Genomic DNA, 21,061 nt, shown 5'->3' with positions numbered 1-21,061 from the left:
GGAGAGACCGCAGTACAAAGGAAGGGGTTTGTGTTGTACTGACAGACATGCCTGCAGGCACTTATTTTATGTGCAGGCGCATTGCTAAACAGGTGCGTCTGTAATTGGTTTTCACTGAAAGTGACAAAATCAGACCAAATAAATCTAACTGGATGAGGAAATAACAAATGTAAAATTCTAGTGTAAAACATATTAAATTATAGTGTTTAAATATGTCTTCAGATTAAATTAAAAATCAGGAGATCATGTAGCTCCCTCCCTTACACCAACATTAACATGCATTATAATATCTTATTTGCTAATGTAACATCATGACTGGATGTTCCGCAGCGGTAAGAAATTGATTGCTTGAGCATGCTTAGCGCCCCCGGCTGGTCAGGAGGGCTCAAGTTTTGTCTTCTTTTGCCTGTTCAGACTCAGAGCCATGATTTCATTGTATATGAGACTAGACTGTAGAAAATATATATATCTACATGCAGGAGCCTGCACATAATAGCGCAGTCACTTACTACCCCTCCATCTTCCCACTCTCAATTTAATCCTTCCTTGCTCTTATTTCTCAGTATAAAGATTTTTTACCTCCTTCTTCAGTGTTTAATATGTTCACACCTATTACTATAGGAAAGCGGTAACCAGACATGTGGAAAGGACCGTCAGCAACAGGGGTGCAAGAGGCTGATGTTGCATTGTGGCCCTTCAAACTGAGGAGCCACATAAGAGGACAGCAGTACTGTAAACAGCAAATAACATTTAGTGCATCTTGATAGAGGTTTTGCAACAGGGCCCTTGCCTCTATGTTGGCTCCCAATAAATAGGGGCTTTGTATATTATACCAGAAAGGTGTAGCTTAGTTTCTTAGCTGGAGTTGTACTCTTGTCACATTGAAGCTGCATCCATAAATGATTTTGTTAATAGCTTTCAGACTAATAGACCTCACACCTCCCTGTCCTGCCTGCTGGATTAGTGTCTGCAAAGAGCCTGCTCTGCTGCAGCGCATTGTGAAAGATGTAAATTGAACGTTCACTTTTTTTGTTACCACATTGTTTTTAGATCCACATTCATATCTATGGAGAGGTTGGAGCTCCAGTTTTGTATCAAGAAAGCTCCAAGTTCCCTGTATAATCATAGTTCCATGATAAACTGTGCCTTCTACCACTAGTAGATGGAGTGAATTACACACAGTTGTATAGCCACCACTTGTGGGAGGTCATACATATTTATACAGCCACCACTAGATGGAGCTACCTACATACAGATTTATGCAGACACTACTAGGGAGAGCGCTCTACATACAGATGTATACAGCCACCGCTAGAGGGAGCTCGCTACATACAGATTTATACAGCCACCACTAGAGGTAACACACTACATACAGATTTATACAGCCACCACTAGAGGGAGCTAATTACGCACAGTTATACAGCCACCACTAAAGGGAGCTCACTACATACAGATTTACACAGCCATGGCTAGAGGGATATCTGTACATACACATTTATACAACCACCACTAGAGGGAGCACGCTTCATGCAGATTTATGCAGACACCACTAGAGAGAGCGCTCTACATACATATTTATACAGCCCCAGTTAGAGGGAGCTCACTACATACAAATGCAAACAGCCACGGTTAGAGGGAGCTCACTACATACACATGTATACAGCCACCACAAAAGCGAGCTCACTAAATACACATTTAGCCCCCTGTTCATGGGCATTGCAGTATCCCGCGGCGGATCTTCGCCGCCCGGGAGCAGGAGCCACAGACGAATCTCCGCCCGTCAGCCTATCTGACAAATAGGCTGACCGTGGAGAATCAAAGCAATTCGCAGCATGCTGCGAATTGCCGGCCGCGAGCGAAGAATCATAATGATTTTCTGCTTGTGGACACGGGGCCGGCGCTTTCTATAGCAACGCTATGGATAGCTTCAGATGGCGTGATTCGCCGGCAATTTACCGCCGGCGAAATCACGTGCATGGACAGGGGACCGTATACAGCCACTACTAGAGGTAACTTACTATATACAGATTTATACAGCCATGGCTAGAGGGAGCTCGCTGCATACAGATTTATACAACCACCACTAGAGGGAGATCAGTACATACAGATTTATACAGCCATGGCTAGAAGGAGCTCACTACATACAGATTAATACAAACACCACTAGAGAGAGATCACTACGAGAGATGAGCGAACCTACTCGTTTCGAGTAATTACTTGATCGAGCACCGTGATTTTCTAGTACTTCTGTACTCGGGTGAAAAGATTCGGGGGGCGCCGGGGGGTGGGGGGAGGTGTGGCGGTGCGGGGGGTAGCAGCGGGAAACAGCGGGCAGTCCTCTCTCTCTCCCTCTCCCCCCCCCCCCACTCCCCGCTGCAACCCCCCACTCACTCACGGCGCCCCCCGAATCTTTTCGCCCGAGTACGGAAGTACTCGAAAATCGCGGTGCTCGGGCGAAAAAGGGGCGTGGCCGAGTACGCTCTCTCATCTCTAATCATTACATACAGATTTATACAGCCAAAGCTAGAGGGAGCTCACTACATGCATAGAATCATAAAATAGTAAAGTTGGAAGGGACCTCCAGGGGCATCGGGTCCAACCCCCTGCTCACTGCGGGATTCACTAAATCATCCCAGACAGATATTTGTCCAGCCTTTGTTTGAACACTTCCATTGAAGGAGAACTCGCCACCTCTCGTGTTAACCTGTTCCACTCATTGATCACCCTCACTGTCAGAAAGTTTTTTCTAATATCTAATCGGTGTCTCCTCCCTTTCAGTTTCATCCCATTGCTTCTAGTCTTTCCTTGTGCACATAAGAATAGGGCTGATCCCTCTGCACTGTGACAACACTTCAGATATTTGTAGATGGCTATTAAGTCTCCTCTCAACCTTCTTTTTTTGCAAGCTAAATATTCCCAGATCCTTTAACCGTTCTTCATAGGACATGATTTGTAGACCGCTCACCATTTTGGTAACTCTTCTTTGAACTTGCTCCAGTTTGTCAATGTCTTCTTTAAAGTGGGGTGCCCAAAACTGGGCACAGTATTCCAGATGAGGTCTGACTAAGGAAGAGTAGAGGGGGATAATGACCTCACGTGATCTAGACTCTATGCTTCTCTTAATACATCCCAGAATGGTGTTTGCCTTTTTGGCTGCTGCATCACATTGTTGACTCATGTTCAGTCTATGATCTATTAGTATACCCAAGTCTTTTTCACATGTGCTGCTACTTAGCTCAATTCCTCCCATTCTGTATGTGCTTTCTTCATTTTTCTTGCCCAGATGTAGAACTTTGCATTTCTCCTTGTTAAATACTATTCTGTTAGTCGCTTCCCACTGTGCAAGCTTTTCTAGAGCTTTTTGAATACTCTCGCTCTCTGCCCTAGTGTTAGATATCCCTACTAGCTTTGTATTGTCTGCAAATTTGATCAGTTTCCCATCAATTCCCTCCTCCAGATGATTTATAAAAATGTTAAAACACTGGGCCTAGGACAGAGCCTTGTGGTACCCCACTTGATACATTCTTCCACTTGGATGTGCAGCCATTTATGACCACTCTATGAGTACGATCACTCAGCCCGTGGGAATCCACCTAACAGTTGCCTTGTCAATCCCATATTTGGTCATTTTTTCAATAAGTATATTATGAGATACTTTGTCAAATGCTTTACTAAAGTCAAGATATACTATATCCACTGCATTTCCCTGATCAACCCAGTCGGTGATACTGTCATTGAAGGAAATTAGATTAGTCTGGCATGACTTGTTTGTTACAAACCCATGCTGGCTCTGGTTAATTACTCCATTTTCATACAAATGTATATAGCCACGGCTAGAGGGAGCTTACTACATACAGATGTATACAACCACTCAGGTAATTCACTACATAAAGATTTAAACAACCACCACTAGAGGGAGCTCACTACATACAGATTTATACAGCCAAAGTTAGAGGGAGCTCACTACATAAAGATTTTTAGAGTTACCACTAGAGAGAGCACTATACATACATATTTCATTCTTACAGATTTATGCAGCCACCACTACAGGGGGTCCACTACTTACAGAGATTTATACAGCTACCACTAGGCGGAGATCACAACAAACATGTTTATAACGAACAGATGCATACAGCCACCACTAGGAAAAGCTCACTACATACAGATATATATATATATCTACCACTAGAGAGAACACTCTACATAAATATTTATACATCTAACCAGCACGAGGGGAAACCCCAAAACATACATATTTATACAGCTACTATTATGCTGGGTTCCCACTGGGTGGATTCCCGCTGGAAATCTCGCGGTTTGGCCGCAGCAAAAAACGTGAGATTTTCGCTGGGAGAAGCGCCGCGGAAAAACCCGCAGCGGCTTTGAAGCGGCCCGGCTGCTCGCTCTTCCGCTGCGGCCGGCGCTCCCATAGAGGAGAGCGCGGCCGCAGCGGAAAGAAAAAAGGATGGACATGCTGCGGTCGGCTGGATTAACCGCAGCAGATTGGCCGTCCCGTGTGGACGAGATTTCTGAGAAATCTCTTCCACATGGCTGGGTAATCCCGGGATTAGCGGCCACAGGCGGATTTGCCGCGACGACATTCCAGACGGAATTTCAGCGGCAAATCCGCCCTGTGTGAACCCAGCCTTAGAGCAAGCTAGCTACTTACAGGTTTAAGCAGTGACCATTAGAGGTAGATCAGTACATGCATAATTCTACAGCCACCATTAGAGGGAGCTCACTACTTACAGAAATTTATACAGCCATCACAAGAGGGAGCTCGCTACATACAGATTTATACAGCCACCACTAGGGGGAGCTCACTACATACATACAGTATTCATACATCCACCACTAGTGGGAACTCACTACATTGGGGTAGCTCACTACGAACAGATGTATACAACCACTATTAGGGGGAGCTCACTATTTACAGATTTATACAGCCATCACTAGATGGAGCTAACAGTATACAGATATATACATCCACCACTAGGGGAAGCTACCTACATAGAAATATAAAGAGCTACTACTAGAGGGAGCTCATTGTATAATGATTACACATTGAACTCAATGATAACACAGTATAGTTTGAGCTCCCTCTAGTGGTGGCTGTGGAATTTTTAATCTATATGTCCATGCAGGGGATTTGGAGCTCTTTATCAGGAAAAATGAGCTACAACTGCTATAAGATATATTAAGAAGTCAGCGCAGAATACTGGACTTTTATATTATGTCTCTGCAACAGCAGAAATAAATGCAGAATGGTAACATCTTTTATTAGGCGAGTGCGGAAGAAAAATTTAATTAGTTATATAATGTAGCACAAGCCCCCTGGTAGCAATTCCCCAGGATGTAGCTGATCTCTGTGACTGGTGCCGCTTATCACTTCCTGGGAGAATTCAGCGTGACAGTTTCTATCTGTTCATCAGAAGATGCAGGCAGGCACAATGATGTGTATACATGTATATGCCGTGTCCGGAGGGTCAGAATAGCTTCAGCCAGTGGCAGCGCGCTCATTAAGTCAGTTGTTCAAAGTTTGTGTCAGCATTTATGGTGGGGTGGTGGTCACATGATTAGAAAACACTGGAGGGGGTGTTCTGCTGGAAACATCTTAGATTAACCCCTCCATCCCCACCGTCTCTTCTTCAGCAGTCGCAGTCATTTCGAGTTGTTGCTCTTTATATGTTTTAGGCCGGTCTCCCAGAAGCATAAACGTATTTACGCACACATTTGTGCTATGGGCATTTCATTTTTGCGTGCATGTGTGCAAATTTTCCATATTTTTGCACGTGCATGCCCTGCCCAAGAAAACACGCAAGCGTGCTCCCAATGATTTCAATCGGCAGCTAAGTTTAATTTAATGTGCTATTTTTGTGCACAGTACACAACAATAGAATATGAGGTGGGTTTACAGTGAGTAGTAATAATCAGTGCTGGTATCAAAGTAAGTACACAGTAAATAATGTAAATATTGGTGACCACAGTGATTGGTCATTAGTAACATGGCACCGCTCATCCTCCTGTCCTGTTTTGGTAGTTTAAGAAGTCCTTCCTAGGAAGAGCGATGATTGTAATATCAAAAAAGTCCCTCTTATCGAGCCAATTGACTGTAATAAGAGGTAACAATGCTGTATACTGTATTATACCGCCCAAACTCTGCCACTCGCCTTCTCCTAACAGTTGCCTATTTTTTGCACTTCCCACTTTTTCTTTTATCCTTAATTTTGCCTTTTCTTTTCTCTCAGCCTCCTCTCCTTCTTCCTTCCTTTTCTCGTTCTTACCTAGTCCCTACTTTCCCTGCTTCCTTCCTTCTCTCTTTCCTTGCCTTCCTCTCTTTCCATTGCTCTGTTTCCTACCTGCCCTTTCCCCCTCCTTTCCTTTTTAGCTTACTCTCTTCCTTCATTACTTTGATGCCTTCTTTTCCTCCTTCCTCTCTTTTGTCACTCTCTCATTCTTTTTCCTCATTTTATCCTTCTTCTTCTTCTTCTTCTTCCCTCTTTTTACTAGCTCTGCTGCTGACCCGCTTAACAGTTTCCGTCTCTTTCCTTGTTTCCTTCCTCCATTCTTCTTTCTTTCACTTTCTTTTGTTCTTTTTCTCCTTCTTCCCTCCTTATTTTATTCCTTCCTTCTCTCTCCTCCCTTCCGTTCTTTCTCCATCCTTTCCTTCCTCCTCCTTCACAACCTGTCCCCCACTCCCTCCCTTCTTTGCTCTTTCCTTCTCTCTTTATCCTTCCTTCCTTCTCCCTTTTTCCTTCCACTCTCCTTGCCCCCTCCTTCTCTCCTTCCCTTCTTCCTTCCACTCTTTTTGCCCCTCCATCCTTTTAGTTGCTCCCTACTCCTCGTTTTTTCCTTCTCCTTACTTCCCTTCTTCTATTCTTTCCTACGTCGTTCCTGAGGAAGGAAAGGAAAAGAGTAAAAAAAAAAAAAAGAGAGAGAACTCTTTCCTTTCTTACTGTCTTCTTCTCTTCTTCCTTCCACTCTCATTTCCTTCCTTCTCTCTTTTCTTCCTTACTCTTTTCCTTTCCTTTCTCTCTTCTTTACTTTCTTGTTTCTTCCTTTTGTCTCTTTCCTTCCTTATTTCGTCCTGTTCTCACTTTTGTTCTTTCTCTCCTTCCTTCTCTTTCTCCTTCCCTTCCTTCTTAGTTCCTTCTCCCTTTCCTTCCTTCCCTTTTTGTCAGTTCTTTCTCGCTTTCTTTCCTTTATTCCTCCTTCCTGTCTTCTTCCTGTTCCTTTTTTCTCACTCATTCATTCCTTCATCTATCATTCCGTTACTTCCTTCCTCTCTCCATTTCTTTCTTGTTTCTTCCTTCTCTCTCTCTCTTCTTGTTTCCTCCCTCCTTCCCTTTCTCCTTACTATATCCTTTCTTCCCTTCTTCTTCTTTTCTTTGCGGCTTCCTTCTCTTTCTTTCGTTCCTTCCTGTCTTCCTTCCTCTCTCCTTCCCCTCTTTCTTTTTTCTCACGCTTTCCTTCCTTCCTCGTTGCTCTGTCCTTTCCCTCCTTGTTTCTTCTCTCTCTTTATTTCCTTTCTCATTTCCTTACTTGTTCCTTTCTCCTTCTTCTCTCCTTCCTTTCCTCGGTCCTTCTGTCTCTTTCCTCTCTTTCTTCATTGCCCCCTTTTTCATCTTTCCTTGCCCCGTCTTGTCTCATTCACTCTGCTCTTCCTGCAGAATTGACTTGTAATGAATACATTTGCCTCGCTTCTGTTCAGTCTGAGTGATTCATGTAATTTTGTATGTGGCGGCTGCGGCACCTGCTGCCCCTGGTTATAATATCTTGTTCCTATTTATATTGTGATGTGGACATTATTTGACTTTCCTGAATGAAAAACAGATCAGACACTGCCAATCCGACACTGTGAATCTTACAGTACAAATCCCACACTGCAAATCCAATACTGTCAATCCGACACTGGAATCAGACACTGCCGATCTGACACTTTCCTGGTCTCACATTTACCAGACAGTGGATACATATCTGCCTAGTACCTGATTGTGTCAGGCGTTGGGACCTGCTGCCGTCAGGTCTAGGCCTAGTCAGAACTGGGGCAGACACAGCATGGAGGTACTGCCATAGCAACCAATCCCGTCACCTCTGCAATATTCCAACCTGCACTGGTAAAATGACAGCTTAAATATGATTGGTTGCAGGGCCCATTGTGTTAATTTCAACCAATTTTATTTGTAATAAAATAAACGCCTTTGCCAGAACACTACTATCACATTAGAGTCTTTGTCGGTGGTCTCTTATGCCAGTCACCCCACATTCCACATACACAAAAATAAGGATCTATCCACATTGGCATAATTTGCACTATATCAGGGGACCAGTATTTTTGATGAGAAGAAAAAACAAGAAAAGAAATGCTATTCTTTCATCATAAATAACTAAATCCTGATGAATACCTGATAGACCCCATTATAAGTCAGTGACGTGTCCGAAACTACTTGGATCCTTTCAATAACAGACCCATCGTGGCAGTCATGGGGCCATTGTAAAAAGAAGCCATGACACCAGTGTGCGCAGAGCCTCAGGCCATCCTTAATGTCTGACTGAGAAGATCTAGACAGTGATATATACAGGGGAGACAATCCCATTGTACAGGATATTGACGGCTCTTCACACGTGCCCAGAATCTGCACCGAGGTGAAAAGATAATAGACAGAAATATCTCCTGTAGTCTATTCTGGGGCCTCCGCAATAACTGAAAAAAACTCATTTAAAGAGAAGTTGTCAAAGAAATCTGCTTACTGTAACCTGTCATGTGTTGGACGACACAGCTGCAGTCCTCAGACAAAACGATGCTCGCTACCATCCATCCCCTATGCATACCACCAATTACTAGGATTTTACCATAAACTGACCTTTAGATAATAACGTACATGGGCATTGCATATGCTTTATTATGGCCTGCAACTGCAATATCACTCCACTGTAAAGTCTACTCGGTCACTCTAACAGCAGTATACATGGCTACCAATGAGCAGATGAGGAGCAAGAAATCCACAAAGACATGACCTGGGACCCAGCTCATATAGTAGATTACTAATAACAAGAAAATTTATACTATAAGACTGCCCCCTATGTACAAGAATATAACTACTATAATACTGCCTCCTATGCACAAGAATATAACTACTAGAATACTGCCCCCTATGTACAAAAATACAACTACTAGAATACTGCCCCCTATATAAAAGAATATAACTATTTTGATACCGCCTCCTATGTACAAGAATATAACTACTATAATACTACCCCCGTGTACAAGAATATAACTGCTATAATACTGCCCCCTGTGTACAAGAATACAACTACTATAATACTGACCCCTATGTAAAATATAACTATTTTAAAACTGTCTCCTATGTACAAGAATAAAACTAGTATAATACTGCCCCGTATGTACAAGAATATAACTAGTATAATACTGCTCCTACATAGAAGTATAAAACTAGTATAATACTGCCTCCCTATGTACAAGAATATAACTAGTATAATACTGCCCGTATGTACAAGAATATAACTACATTACTGCCCCCTATGTACAAGAATATAGCTAGTATAATACCGCCCTTGAGTATAAGAATATAACTACTATAATACTTCCCTCTATATACAAAAATATAACTACTATAATACTTCCCTCTATATACAAAAATATAACTACTATATAACTGTCCCCTATGTACCAGAATATAACTACTATAAAACTGCCCTTTATATTCAAAAATAGAACTACTGTAATACTACCGACTGTATGCAAGAATAGAACTATTGTAATACTGCCCCCCATGTACAAGAATATAACTAGTATAATACTGCCCCCTATGGAGAAGAATTTAACTACTATAATACTGCCCCTATGTACAAGACTATAACTACTATAATACTGCCCCCTATGTACAAGAATATAACTACTATTATACTGCCCCCTATGTACAAGAATATAACTACTCTAATACTGCCCGCTATGTACAAGAATAACTACTATAATACTACCCCCTATTACAAGAAAATAACTCCTATAATACTGCCTCCTATATACAAGAATATAACTACTATAATATTGCTTCCTCTATACAAGAATATAGCTACTATAATACTGCCCCCCTATGCACAAGAATATAACTACTATAATATTGCCTCCTATGTACAAGAATATAACTACTATAATACTGCCCGCTATGTACAAGAATATAACTACTATAATATTGCCTCCTATGTACAAGAATATAACTACTATAATACTGCCTCCTATGTACAAGTATTTAACTACTATAATACTGCCTACTATGTACAAGAATATAACTACTATAATATTGCTTCCTCTATACAAGAATATAGCTACTATAATACTGCCCCCCTATGCACAAGAATATAACTACTATAATATTGCCTCCTATGTACAAGAATATAACTACTATAATATTGCCTCCTATGTACAAGAATATAACTACTATAATACTGCCTCCTATGTACAAGAATATAACTACTATAATACTGCCTACTATGTACAAGAATTTACTTACTATAATACTGCTTCCTATGTACAAGAATATAACAACTAAAATACTGCTCCCTATGTACAAGAATATAACTACTATAATACTGCCCACTATGTTCAAGAATTTACTTACTATAATACTGCTCCCTATGTACAAGAATATAGCTACTATAAGGCTGGGTTCCTACTGGGCAAATTTGTAGCGGAAATTCCGTTAGGAATTTTGCCGCAGCAAATCTGCCTGCGGCCGCTAATCCCGCGGTTAGCCAGCCATGTCCACACGCGGATTCGCGGGCCTCAGCATGTTAATTTTTTTTTTCTTACGCTGCGGCCGTGCTCTCCTCTATGGAAGCACCAGCAGCAGTGGAAGAGTGTGCGGCCAGGCCGCTTCAAAACCCGCGGTTAAGTGCCGAGGGTTTTGAAGCAGCGGATTCCCGGCGGAAATCTCGCGTTTTTTCGCTGCAGCCAAACCACAATATTTCCGACTGGAATCCGCCCAGTGTGAACCCAGCCTAATACTGTCTCCTATGTCCAAGAATAAAACTAGTATAATACTGCCCCCTATGTCCAAGAGTATAACTGCTATAATACTGCCCTCTATGTACAAGAATATAACTACTATAATACTGCCCCCTATGGCTTTAATACATGTGACCTGCATTATGGTGCTTCAGGAGGCGACGTGTGATTTTCTTTATGTACAGTGTTGGAGGTTGTAACTTTCGGCCCCCAGTTCTGCTCTTTTACAATACTAGTCCTGTTATTTTGGGACATGTTGTCCCGCTGCGGCTCTAATTTCGCCGACAGTTAATTTCAGTTGTCTGTTTCTCCTTTATGTTTCTACAGCTGGTAGCATTTCACCTCCTCCTTGATCCTTGTTATGATTTAAGGTTAAGTAAAGGCAACTAGGATCCGTTCACTGAGGGAAGAGTTACACTTCATTTAAAGGGCCGGTAACCTGCAACCAATCAGTCGCTGCTCATATAATATTACAGATGTCCCTGGAGATATGTGTCATAATGTATTGATGGGTGTGGGGAGGTTTCTGCACTTCCTGTCACTCATCCTAGTCTGCAGTGGCTGCTAACAGGGAACAACAGCTTGCATAATATACAGAGAAATGATTGAGTTTCCCCTTCATGGTTATTATCCAATAACCTGCGGCTCCTTTGTGTTTGACGTATCTGACAGTACAAACAGTTTTTCGCCATTGTCGCTTGTCTGTCGCGTCGGTCGTCTCTTCATATTTTAGTGCTAGAAGCTATAGAAATCTTTAGGGTCCACTACAAGTTGGGATTCTAACTGGAACACTCGGAAAGCAAAAGCATTTGGGGTAGAGGGGGGATCATTATACACTGTGGCACGTGTCACGAATAAGAGATCTGGCGCAAATATGACGGTCAGCTTTATAAATGTGATACAACACTAAATATCCATTGCCCTAAAGGGGCCTCAGCAGAAATATGGGCGGAAGAAATATCGTCTCGTCGTACCTGTGACTATCACCAATAGATTGACATATACCTGAGCAAGTCAAAGTGGTGCCATTTTTTGGCCGCATGGCGATATAGACTATTAAATCTCACAAACAAGCGTGCAGTGATCTGGTATTTCTCTACGTTAGAAAACTAATGTTGCAATCCAGCTCCAGGCTTATACACAGGCTCGACCGCACAGCTGACAATCAACCACCATGTTGAATATGCACAGGAATTTATTTAGAAGTCAGTGAATGGGGTATTCCATATGAGAGACGTTTGCAGCCACATGAACGGAGTCCCATAATATTTGCAGTGCGCCGTGGCCACTGGCACCTCTTATCTGTGCCAGACTAAATAGCCATCCTTAGTATGCAGAGAAGACTTGGCATAGGGGCTTCAGGCGGGCGGTATGGGGGGGATGTAAGCATACGTCGTGCCACCTGAGAATCTGTGATTGCACATAGGGGCCAGGTAGATATCACATCCCATATACCCCAAACAACGCCAGTCTCTACATCCCCCCTCCTTTCCATGACCTTACAATATTGTATTACATGCACCTGCTAACATTAGGCTCATACATTACCCGGCATGGAAAGGGTTAATGAGGTATAGCAGCATATATGTATGTATGATGTATGACCCTAAGCATTGCCCAGCCATTCTCTATCCCACACCTGTTCCTGCTGGTACAAAGTCTCTGACAACATCCCCTCCAAATCCCCTCCACATTAGCCGTGTGATCCTTACCGTGCCCTTCGTAGGTCTGCGGACCCTGCCAGGTAGATGACAGCCAGGAGGCGATGAGCGAAACCCTCACAATGTATGCCAGTCATGGACCCCCCCCCCCCCCCCCCCAACAAAAGGGCTTCAGATGGTGACGAAGCCAAGAGCCCTCTGCCGCTTCAACCTTTCATCCCTTGGGAGGGAGGGGGGGGGGTGAAACGATAAACAAGGGGTTCAGAGAGGAGTGGCGGTGCAGGGGATGTCAGCGCAGTGATGATGCCCCTCGCCAGGCGATAAGAGAGCAGTCAGCTGAACGCAACGAGACAGCAGGGAAGCCCGAGAGAATGAGAGCGCAAGAGAGACGAAGGCGACGTAGGATGACAGGGACTCAATGCAATGAGCAGAGTAGGCAGGCAGCGAGCCACACACACACACACACACACACACACACACACACACACACACACGTGTAACCCCCCTACATGGCACCCAGACATGGGCAACCTCCAACACTCAGCCACAGCTGCCTATTATACCCTGCGATCATTCAGTCACAGGGGAGAAGGAATCTCCAGCACAGGCGTACACACACAGATACACGCAGAAAACATCCATACATATGCAGCCATATGTGCACTTATGTACGTGCATACACGCATATATTTATACATACACATGTACAGATACATATAAATATGCATTCATTTATACAGTAGATATATAGCTTCTATGCACATACAGAAACATATATACACATGCACGCATATTCATACTTGCACATACGGAACCTTCTGACATAGTAGTCACACGTGAACATCCTCCTAAAACACTGCTGCCCATGACACAAAGCAATCATTCAATAACAATGGAGAAGGCATCTGCAGATACATACATATGTAAAGATACACTCGTACACAGACACATATGTTCACATACACTCATTGTCCAAACTATTTCACCACCTAGAAGGAATATATATATATATATATATATATATATATATATATATATATATATATATATATATATATATATATATATATATATATAATTACTTCAGTAGGGTTGGTGATCTAGAGATTATTACTATTGTAGTCAGGAAGGATTTTTTCCTCCTAAATGTGAATAAAATTGGCTTCTACTTCATTGGGGTTTTTGCCTTCCTTTGGATAAATATTGGGGGCAATAGACTGAACTGGATGGACATATGTATATATACTTCTTCTATGGGAGGGATGTTACTGACAATGACTGCATATATATATACTTGTATTGCATCTTGGATACAAGTTGTGATACGGGCGATTATGGAGGCTCTAGTCCCCTGTTGTACCACCTCTAGCTTGGATACCAGATGTGATACAGGTAGACATGGAGGCTCTAGTCCCCTGTTGTACCGCCTCTAGCTTGGATACCAGATGTGATATGGGGAGCATGGAGGCTCTAGTACCCTGTTGTACCACCTCTAGCTTGGATACAAGATGTGATACAGGTGGGCATGGGAGCTCTAGTACCCTGTTGTACCATCTCTAGCTTGTATACAAGATGTGATACGGGCGGGCATGGAGGCTCTAGTACCCTGTTGTACCATCTCTAGCTTGTATACAAGATGTGATACAGGCGGGCATGGGGGCTCTAGTACCCTGTTGTACCATCTCTAGCTTGTATACAAGATGTGATACGGGCGGGCATGGAGGCATACAGGTTCTGCGGCATATCTCTCCACATTTGCTGTAACTGAGCCTCTAGATCGTACAAACGTTTAGGCTGTGGAAGTTGGTGTCCCAGAAGGTCCCATACATGTTCTATTGGTGTAAAATCTGGTGACCGGGCAGCTATGGAAGTGCGACAATGCTGTGAGGGCGTCCCCTGACCCCCTTGTGTGTGCGGCCGAGCATTATCCTGCTAGAAGCCGCCATGAGAGGAACACACATGGCTGCAGGATGTCCTGAACATATCGCTGAGCTGTCATTGTCCTTTGTACCACTACTAGGGGGGACCTACTGTCGTATGAGATGGCCCCCCAGACCATCACACCACAGTGTGCCGCTCCACAGCAAGTAAGAAGCTAAAGCTGCTGTAACTTAAATGGTATTCCAGAGAGGGGTAATTTTTTTCAAATTTTACCCATCCATTAGATAGGTGAAAACTGGGACCCCCACCATCCTGAGAATAAGGCCACTAAGGGGTCTCTGTTACTACTGGAGCCACTAAGGGGGATATTTTTACTGACAGGGCCATTGTTGCTATTGGGGCCATGAAAAGGGATACTATTGCTACTGGGGCCACTAAGGGGGGGGGGTGTCACTATTACTGGAGTCCTCTGAGGGGACACTATTAGTAGCTGTGGCCACTGAGAGGGAAGCAATATTACTATTGTGGCCAGAGAGGGAGTAGCACTATAACTGTTGCGGCCACTGAGGGAGTACTATTATAATTTGGGGCCACTGGAGGGGCACTATTACTTGTTGGAAGCATTAATATTAGTTGGGGGCAATATTACAAATTGGAAACACTAAAACTTTGAGGGGCCAAAGAAGGGGCACTCGGTGGGGAGCAGCAGGATGTGGAGGTGCGGGTTATAGTTGAAAAAGTCTCCATATTGGTCTAGGCCAAGAACATGAAAGAGGAAATGTCAGTTATGATTGCTGGAAGCGATTAAACTGTAATAACTATCACTGGAGGTAACTGCACTGTAATCACTGTTAGGCTGGATTCACACGAACGTATATCGGCTCGGTTTTCACGCCGAGCCGATATACGTTGTCCTCATCTGCAGGGGGGAAAGGATGGAAGAGCCAGGAGCAGGAGCTGAGCTCCCGCCCCCTCTCTGCCTCCTCTCCGCCTCTCTGCACTATTTGCAATGAAAGGAGGCGGGACGGGGGCGAGGCTAAGTTTAGAGAATTAACCCCCGCCCCTGTCCCGCCTCTCCCCATTGCAAATAGTGCCGAGGGGTGGAGAGGAGGCAGAGATGGGGGCGGGAGCTCAGTTCCTGCTCCTGGCTCTTCCATCCTCCCCCCCCCCTTGCAGATGAGGACGACGTATATCGGCTCGGCGTGAAAACCGAGCCGATATACGTTCATGTGAATCCAGCCTTACTTTGTACACTGGTACTTGACAATTGGATGGTGACTGCATTATTTCTAGGTATACTAGGGCTGAGTTGCTGTATCTAAGCCTTCTGTATTTGAGCCTATGGTGTTATAAAAGTTGTCTGACTATAGCAGGTCATGAGTAGCCCTGAACCACCCATGTGTATTTATGACAGTGACAGCAGGCAGTGCCCCAATGTGGGGGGTTGTCTGTGGCTTGGTGTACCATACAGAAAGCATTGGAGGCTGGCAGCATACTACAGGCGTTAGAGTGCAGTGCCCCAAAATAAGAACGCTAACAACCAGGTGTCGGGTTATTCATACATTTCCAGGAGGAATAACAGAGGTAACACCATACATCATGTGAAGCCTGTTTATTCTTACCATTATTTTTTGGATGTAAAAGTGGCAACACTAGCTGCGGCCTCTGATTGGCTGCAGCAGTATCTATTCCACATCAAAGACCAGAAAGACGGCGATGTGGTAGCGCTGGATCGTCGGCTGCAGAGGACGGTGGTGTGGCAATGCTACTTTTATTGTTTTTACAGGCCTAGATTGATTGTTAGAAAGTTGCCTCACACTCTGAGAAACCCGGGCAATGGGCAGGTGATGTCACCGCTCCAGAAGCCTTAAAGGACTCCTGTCTTTTCCCTCTCTTGCTGTCTCCTCCATCACTTTCTGTTTGCTTCCTTACTTATCGTCTCTTTCCTCACTTGTCTCTTTCCCTACTTGCCATCTCTTTCCAAACTTTCTGTCTCTTTCTTTGCTTGCTATCCCTTTCTAGCTGTCTCTTCCCCCAGAGGTGGTCTCTTCCTTCACTTGCTGTCTCTTCCTCCTTTTTGCTATTTTTGTTTTCTTCTCTCTGCCCCCTCTTGGCTCTTGTCCTGTCCCCCTCATTATATGGGTCTCTTTGTTGCTGTCTCTTTTGTTTGCTGTTGTTTTCGGGGTGTGCTCAGGGCATTACTGTCTTGCTGCTGTCTCCCCCATGTAATTAGCATTGTCAACTTAGATCACCCATCTGTGGAGCACAATGGGATCCGCCACCCACCTCAAACTTCCAGCAAGTCCCCAACCATTAACTGTGATGTCACTAGCAAGAGGAGCGCAGCAGCTGCTCACCGGCCTGTCTGTTATGTCAGCCTGAGGCGCTGACTGCGGTGCTGAAGGGATTCCTGCAGCCCAGTGATACACCAGCCTACTTCTCATCATCCTCCCCAGCATCACAGACTGCTCTCCTGAAATACTCTGTGCTGCTGTGACCACTCTTCACTGATAGTTTCTGCATACTAGCCTACATAGATGTATCGTCAGTGGAAGACGTCTCACAGCTCATGAGGTCCAGATCCCGGCGTTATTAGTCTTCGTACCTGTCTGCCTTGTAATCATTGCATCTTATAATTAGGCTGTAAATCATTTGTTACATCAGTTTATTTACAGCGGAGAGGCGGAGCTACATGGAGAGTGCACGTTTCCCATGAGAAATGTGAGGGGACTATAATCCAAAAAACACCCCCATCACTGAGGCGACCAGTTATTAATACCAGCAGAGCTGCGTCTGTCTTTGCATTGTTAGCTTCCAGGGCTCCTGCGGATGGCGCTGCTGGAATGCTGGGCGCTCAAGGACTGAACACAGTGGATGGATAACTTTCAGTGTTGTCACCGCTGCTCTCTAGTGAAGGAATAGGCGGCGTTCTTAGTGAGGTCACCGCTGCTCTCTACTGAATGGATAGCCTGCACTCTAAGTGATGTCACTGTTACTAGTGAATATATAGGTAGCGTTCTTAGTAATGTTACCGCTGCTCTCTAGTAAACAGATAGGCTACACTCTGTTATATCACCTCTGCTCTTTAGTGATAGGCTGAATTCTCCGTGATGTCACCACTACACGCAAATGACTGTATGGGCTGCATTCTCAGTGATGTCACCACTGATCTCTAGTGAATGAATAAGCGGCATTCTCAGGGATGTCACAGCTGCTCTCTACTAAAAAGATAGGCGGCATGCTCAGCGTTGTCACTGCTTCTCTCTAGTGAAGGGATAGGCGGCACGCCCAGTGTTGTCACCACTGCCGTATAGTAAAGGAATAGGCAACATGTTCAGTATTGTAACTGCTGCTCTCTACTGAAGGGATAGGCGGCATGTTCAGTATTGTCACCACTGCTGTATAGTAAAGGAATAGGCAACATGTTCAGTATTGTCACCGCTGATCTTTAGTGAAGGGATAGCCAGGATGCTCAGGAATGTCACCACTGCTCTCTAGTGAAGGGATAAGTGGCATTCTCAGTGATGTCACCGCTGATCTGTAGTGAAGGAATAGGCGGCATGCTTAGCAATGTCACTGCTGCTCTCTAGTGAAGGAATAGGTGCCATGCACAGCAATGTCACCGCTGCTCTATAGTGAAGGGATAGGCGGAATTCTCAGTGATGTCACCGCTGCTCTCTAGTGAAGGAATAGGTGGCATTCTCAGTGATGTCACTATGGCTCTCTAGTAATGACTGTTTTCAGTGATGATTGTTCAGTTTCATGTTAAGTATTACTCTGTATGAAGAGTCAGACGGGGTCCAGTTGCTGATTTTAATGAAGCAGTTACTGGCTACGTGTGCAATGTATGAGCCCCCCCAGACGGTTATATATGGGGTATGACATGGTATAAAGTTCCTATATTTGTGACTTAATGACGCAGGGGAAAACTTCACATTTTCGCTGCTGGAAGAGTGAGAGGTGGCAGCGAGGGAAGGTGCGAGCCGTAGGTGGGAAGTCTCTGGGGGGATATTCTTAGATCAGTCATCTGATGATTAGTCCTTGTCTGGGAGGAGATGGGGTCAGTTTCAGGGATTCCTTTTTTTTGGCTTGGGAGCCGGGAATATTTGCTCTCCAGCTGTTTCAAAACTGCAACTCCCAGCATGACCTGACAATGGACAATCATGTTACAGCACAAAAAATCCAAATGGTGTCAACTGACTATACCTACCTTGTACATCAGGTGATTCTCCAGTCACACCCAGAGCTGCAACTGTGCACTACCTGCAAATAAGGGAGATGAAACAATACCCCCACAGTGCCATCTATTGGAAGGCAGCAATACCTAAAGTAAATGTTTGACTCTTTATATAAGCCTTGCAACAATGACCAGGAATTGAAAGCAAAGTCAGAGCCCATAGTGTCTGGCACTTTGCTGTTTTTTCATATGTAGTCTCTTCCTACAACAGACTAGTGGTAAAAACTTCCTCTCCCACAGTGCACTGCAGCGGGGCAAGGTCTGCACAGACTGAAGGGGTAATGCTAGAAATGTGAAGTCCTGTATCCTGAGGTATAATAGGAGACCAGCAGGGGGCAGCAGAGTGATGTGAAGTCCTGTATCTTGAGATATAATAGGAGACCAGCAGGGGGCAGCGGAGTGATGTGAGGTCCTGTATCCTGAGAAGTAACAGGAGACCAGCAAGGGGCAACAGAGTGATATGAGGTCCTGTATCCTGAGTGGTAATTGGATACCAGCAGGAGGCAGCAGAACATATTGAGGCCCTAATCTGACAGCTACAATAGCAGAATACCAGAAGGGGGAAGCATAGAGATGTGAGGCCCTGTATCCTGAGTGCTAACAGGAGACCAGAAAGGGGTAGGAGGAACGGCTGATGTCTGTTTCCAGAGCTATCAGTATACCAGCAGAGTGATGTAATATCCTTTTCCTGAAAGCTAACAGCATACCCGCAGGCATATTTGCACTTTCTGCTTAGGTTAAGCAGCGCTGCTGATTAGAGCCACCTGATTGGTTCTTCGGCACCACGTGACTACACAGCGTGCACGCGCATTGCCTTCAGCAGCCGTGCACTACACACTACAGTTAAGCAGACGTGCACTACACACTACACTTAAAGGGGTTGTACCGCGCCGAAACGTTTTTTTTTTTTTTCAATAGCCCCCCCCGTTCGGCGCGAGACAAACCCGATGCAGGAATAAAAAAAAAAAAACGGCCAGTACTTACCCGAATGCCCGCGCTCCGGCGACTTCTTACTTACCTAAGTAAGATGGCCGCCGGGATCTTCACCCACGGTGCACCATGCGGTGCATCGTGCGGTCCATTGCCGATTCCAGCCTCCTGATTGGCTGGAATCGGCACACGTGACGGGGCGGAGCTACGAGGAGCCGCTCTCCAGCACAAGCGGCCCCATTCAGAAAGGAAGAAGACCGGACTGCGCAAGCGCGTCTAATCGGGCGATTAGACGCTGAAAATTAGACGGCACCATGGAGACGAGGACGCTAGCAACGGAACAGGTAAGTGAATAACTTCTGTATGGCTCATAATTAATGCACAATGTACATTACAAAGTGCATTAATATGGCCATACAGAAGTGTATACCCCCACTTGCTTTCGCGGGACAACCCCTTTAAGCAGCACGGGGTTAGGTTTAGGGTTAGGGTTACCTAAACCCAACCCTAAACCTAACCCTAAACACTAACCCTAAACCTAACCCTAAACACTAACCCTAACCCTAAACCCTAACCCCGTGCTGCTTAAGTGTAGTGTGTAGTGCACGTCTGCTTATGTAGTGTGTACTGCACGGCTGCTGAAGGCAATCCGCGTGCACGCTGTGTAGTCACGTGGTGCCGAAGAGCCAATCAGGTGGCTCTAATCAGCAGCGCTGCTTAACCTAAGCAGAAAGTGCTAATATGCTACCCGCAGGGGGCAGCAGGGAGAGGTGATATACTTCCCATAGCTGGCATGCTGCTCTCTGTGCCCGCTGTAATCTACCTTTTTGTTAATGACATTGCGCAAATTGTGGCGGGCGCACAGATAATGCAGAGGTTACTGGCGCTTGCTCGTGTGGCAGGTACGGAAATTACAAGCGCTGGCACCTCATTGTTTACTGGTAATCAATGCGAACTGAGAAAGACAAAATGACAATGTGTAGAACTGGTGCCCCCTGGGGGTCATCATCTGTATATAATCAGCATCTTCTCTTCTCCTTTCAGCTATTGGGGTCCAGATGAAACTGTCCATGTTGCGGGATATCTTTTGGAAGGTGGCGCAGCAGGTAAGTGGCTGTATGATCTTGGCCAGCTGTTTGACAACCAACATGTCTGCCATGACGGCTGTCACCCAGCTTTCCCAGAGTCCTGAAAAGCGATATACATTACTATGTGTCTTGTGGTAGATTGTTGTCACTTAACAGTGACTGCCTCTCTGGTTTTATTTTTACGCTCTTTCCTGCTGGTCTCATCGCTGTCAGCCCAACGACACTGATGTAAGTATTT

General features: G+C 44.7%; 2 protein-coding genes across 3 annotated transcripts in view; one reads left to right on the top strand and one right to left on the bottom strand.

Annotated features, from left to right (window-relative positions):
* The window catches only part of LRTM2 (leucine rich repeats and transmembrane domains 2), a 61,062-nt gene extending 48,251 nt beyond the window's left edge, over positions 1-12,811 (bottom strand). Inside the window, exon 1 of the mRNA XM_066590964.1 lies at positions 12,739-12,811. The gene's annotated coding sequence lies outside the window, so the exon portion shown is untranslated. The remainder of the gene's footprint in view (positions 1-12,738) is intronic.
* The window catches only part of CACNA2D4 (calcium voltage-gated channel auxiliary subunit alpha2delta 4), a 251,480-nt gene that overhangs the window by 216,759 nt on the left and 13,660 nt on the right, over positions 1-21,061 (top strand). Inside the window, exons 27-28 of one of the 2 annotated variants that reach the window (XM_066590960.1) lie at positions 20,780-20,841; positions 21,037-21,051. In XM_066590960.1, the coding sequence (XP_066447057.1) occupies positions 20,780-20,841; positions 21,037-21,051 (77 nt within the window). The remainder of the gene's footprint in view (positions 1-20,779; positions 20,842-21,036; positions 21,052-21,061) is intronic. The other variant, XM_066590961.1, reaches the window with a different exon arrangement.

This window comes from Eleutherodactylus coqui, chromosome 2, assembly GCF_035609145.1.
Source record: "Eleutherodactylus coqui strain aEleCoq1 chromosome 2, aEleCoq1.hap1, whole genome shotgun sequence".
Taxonomy (NCBI): Eukaryota; Metazoa; Chordata; class Amphibia; order Anura; family Eleutherodactylidae; genus Eleutherodactylus; species Eleutherodactylus coqui.
Note: the sequence above shows the minus strand (reverse complement) of the source record. Positions and strands in the feature narration are given on the sequence as shown.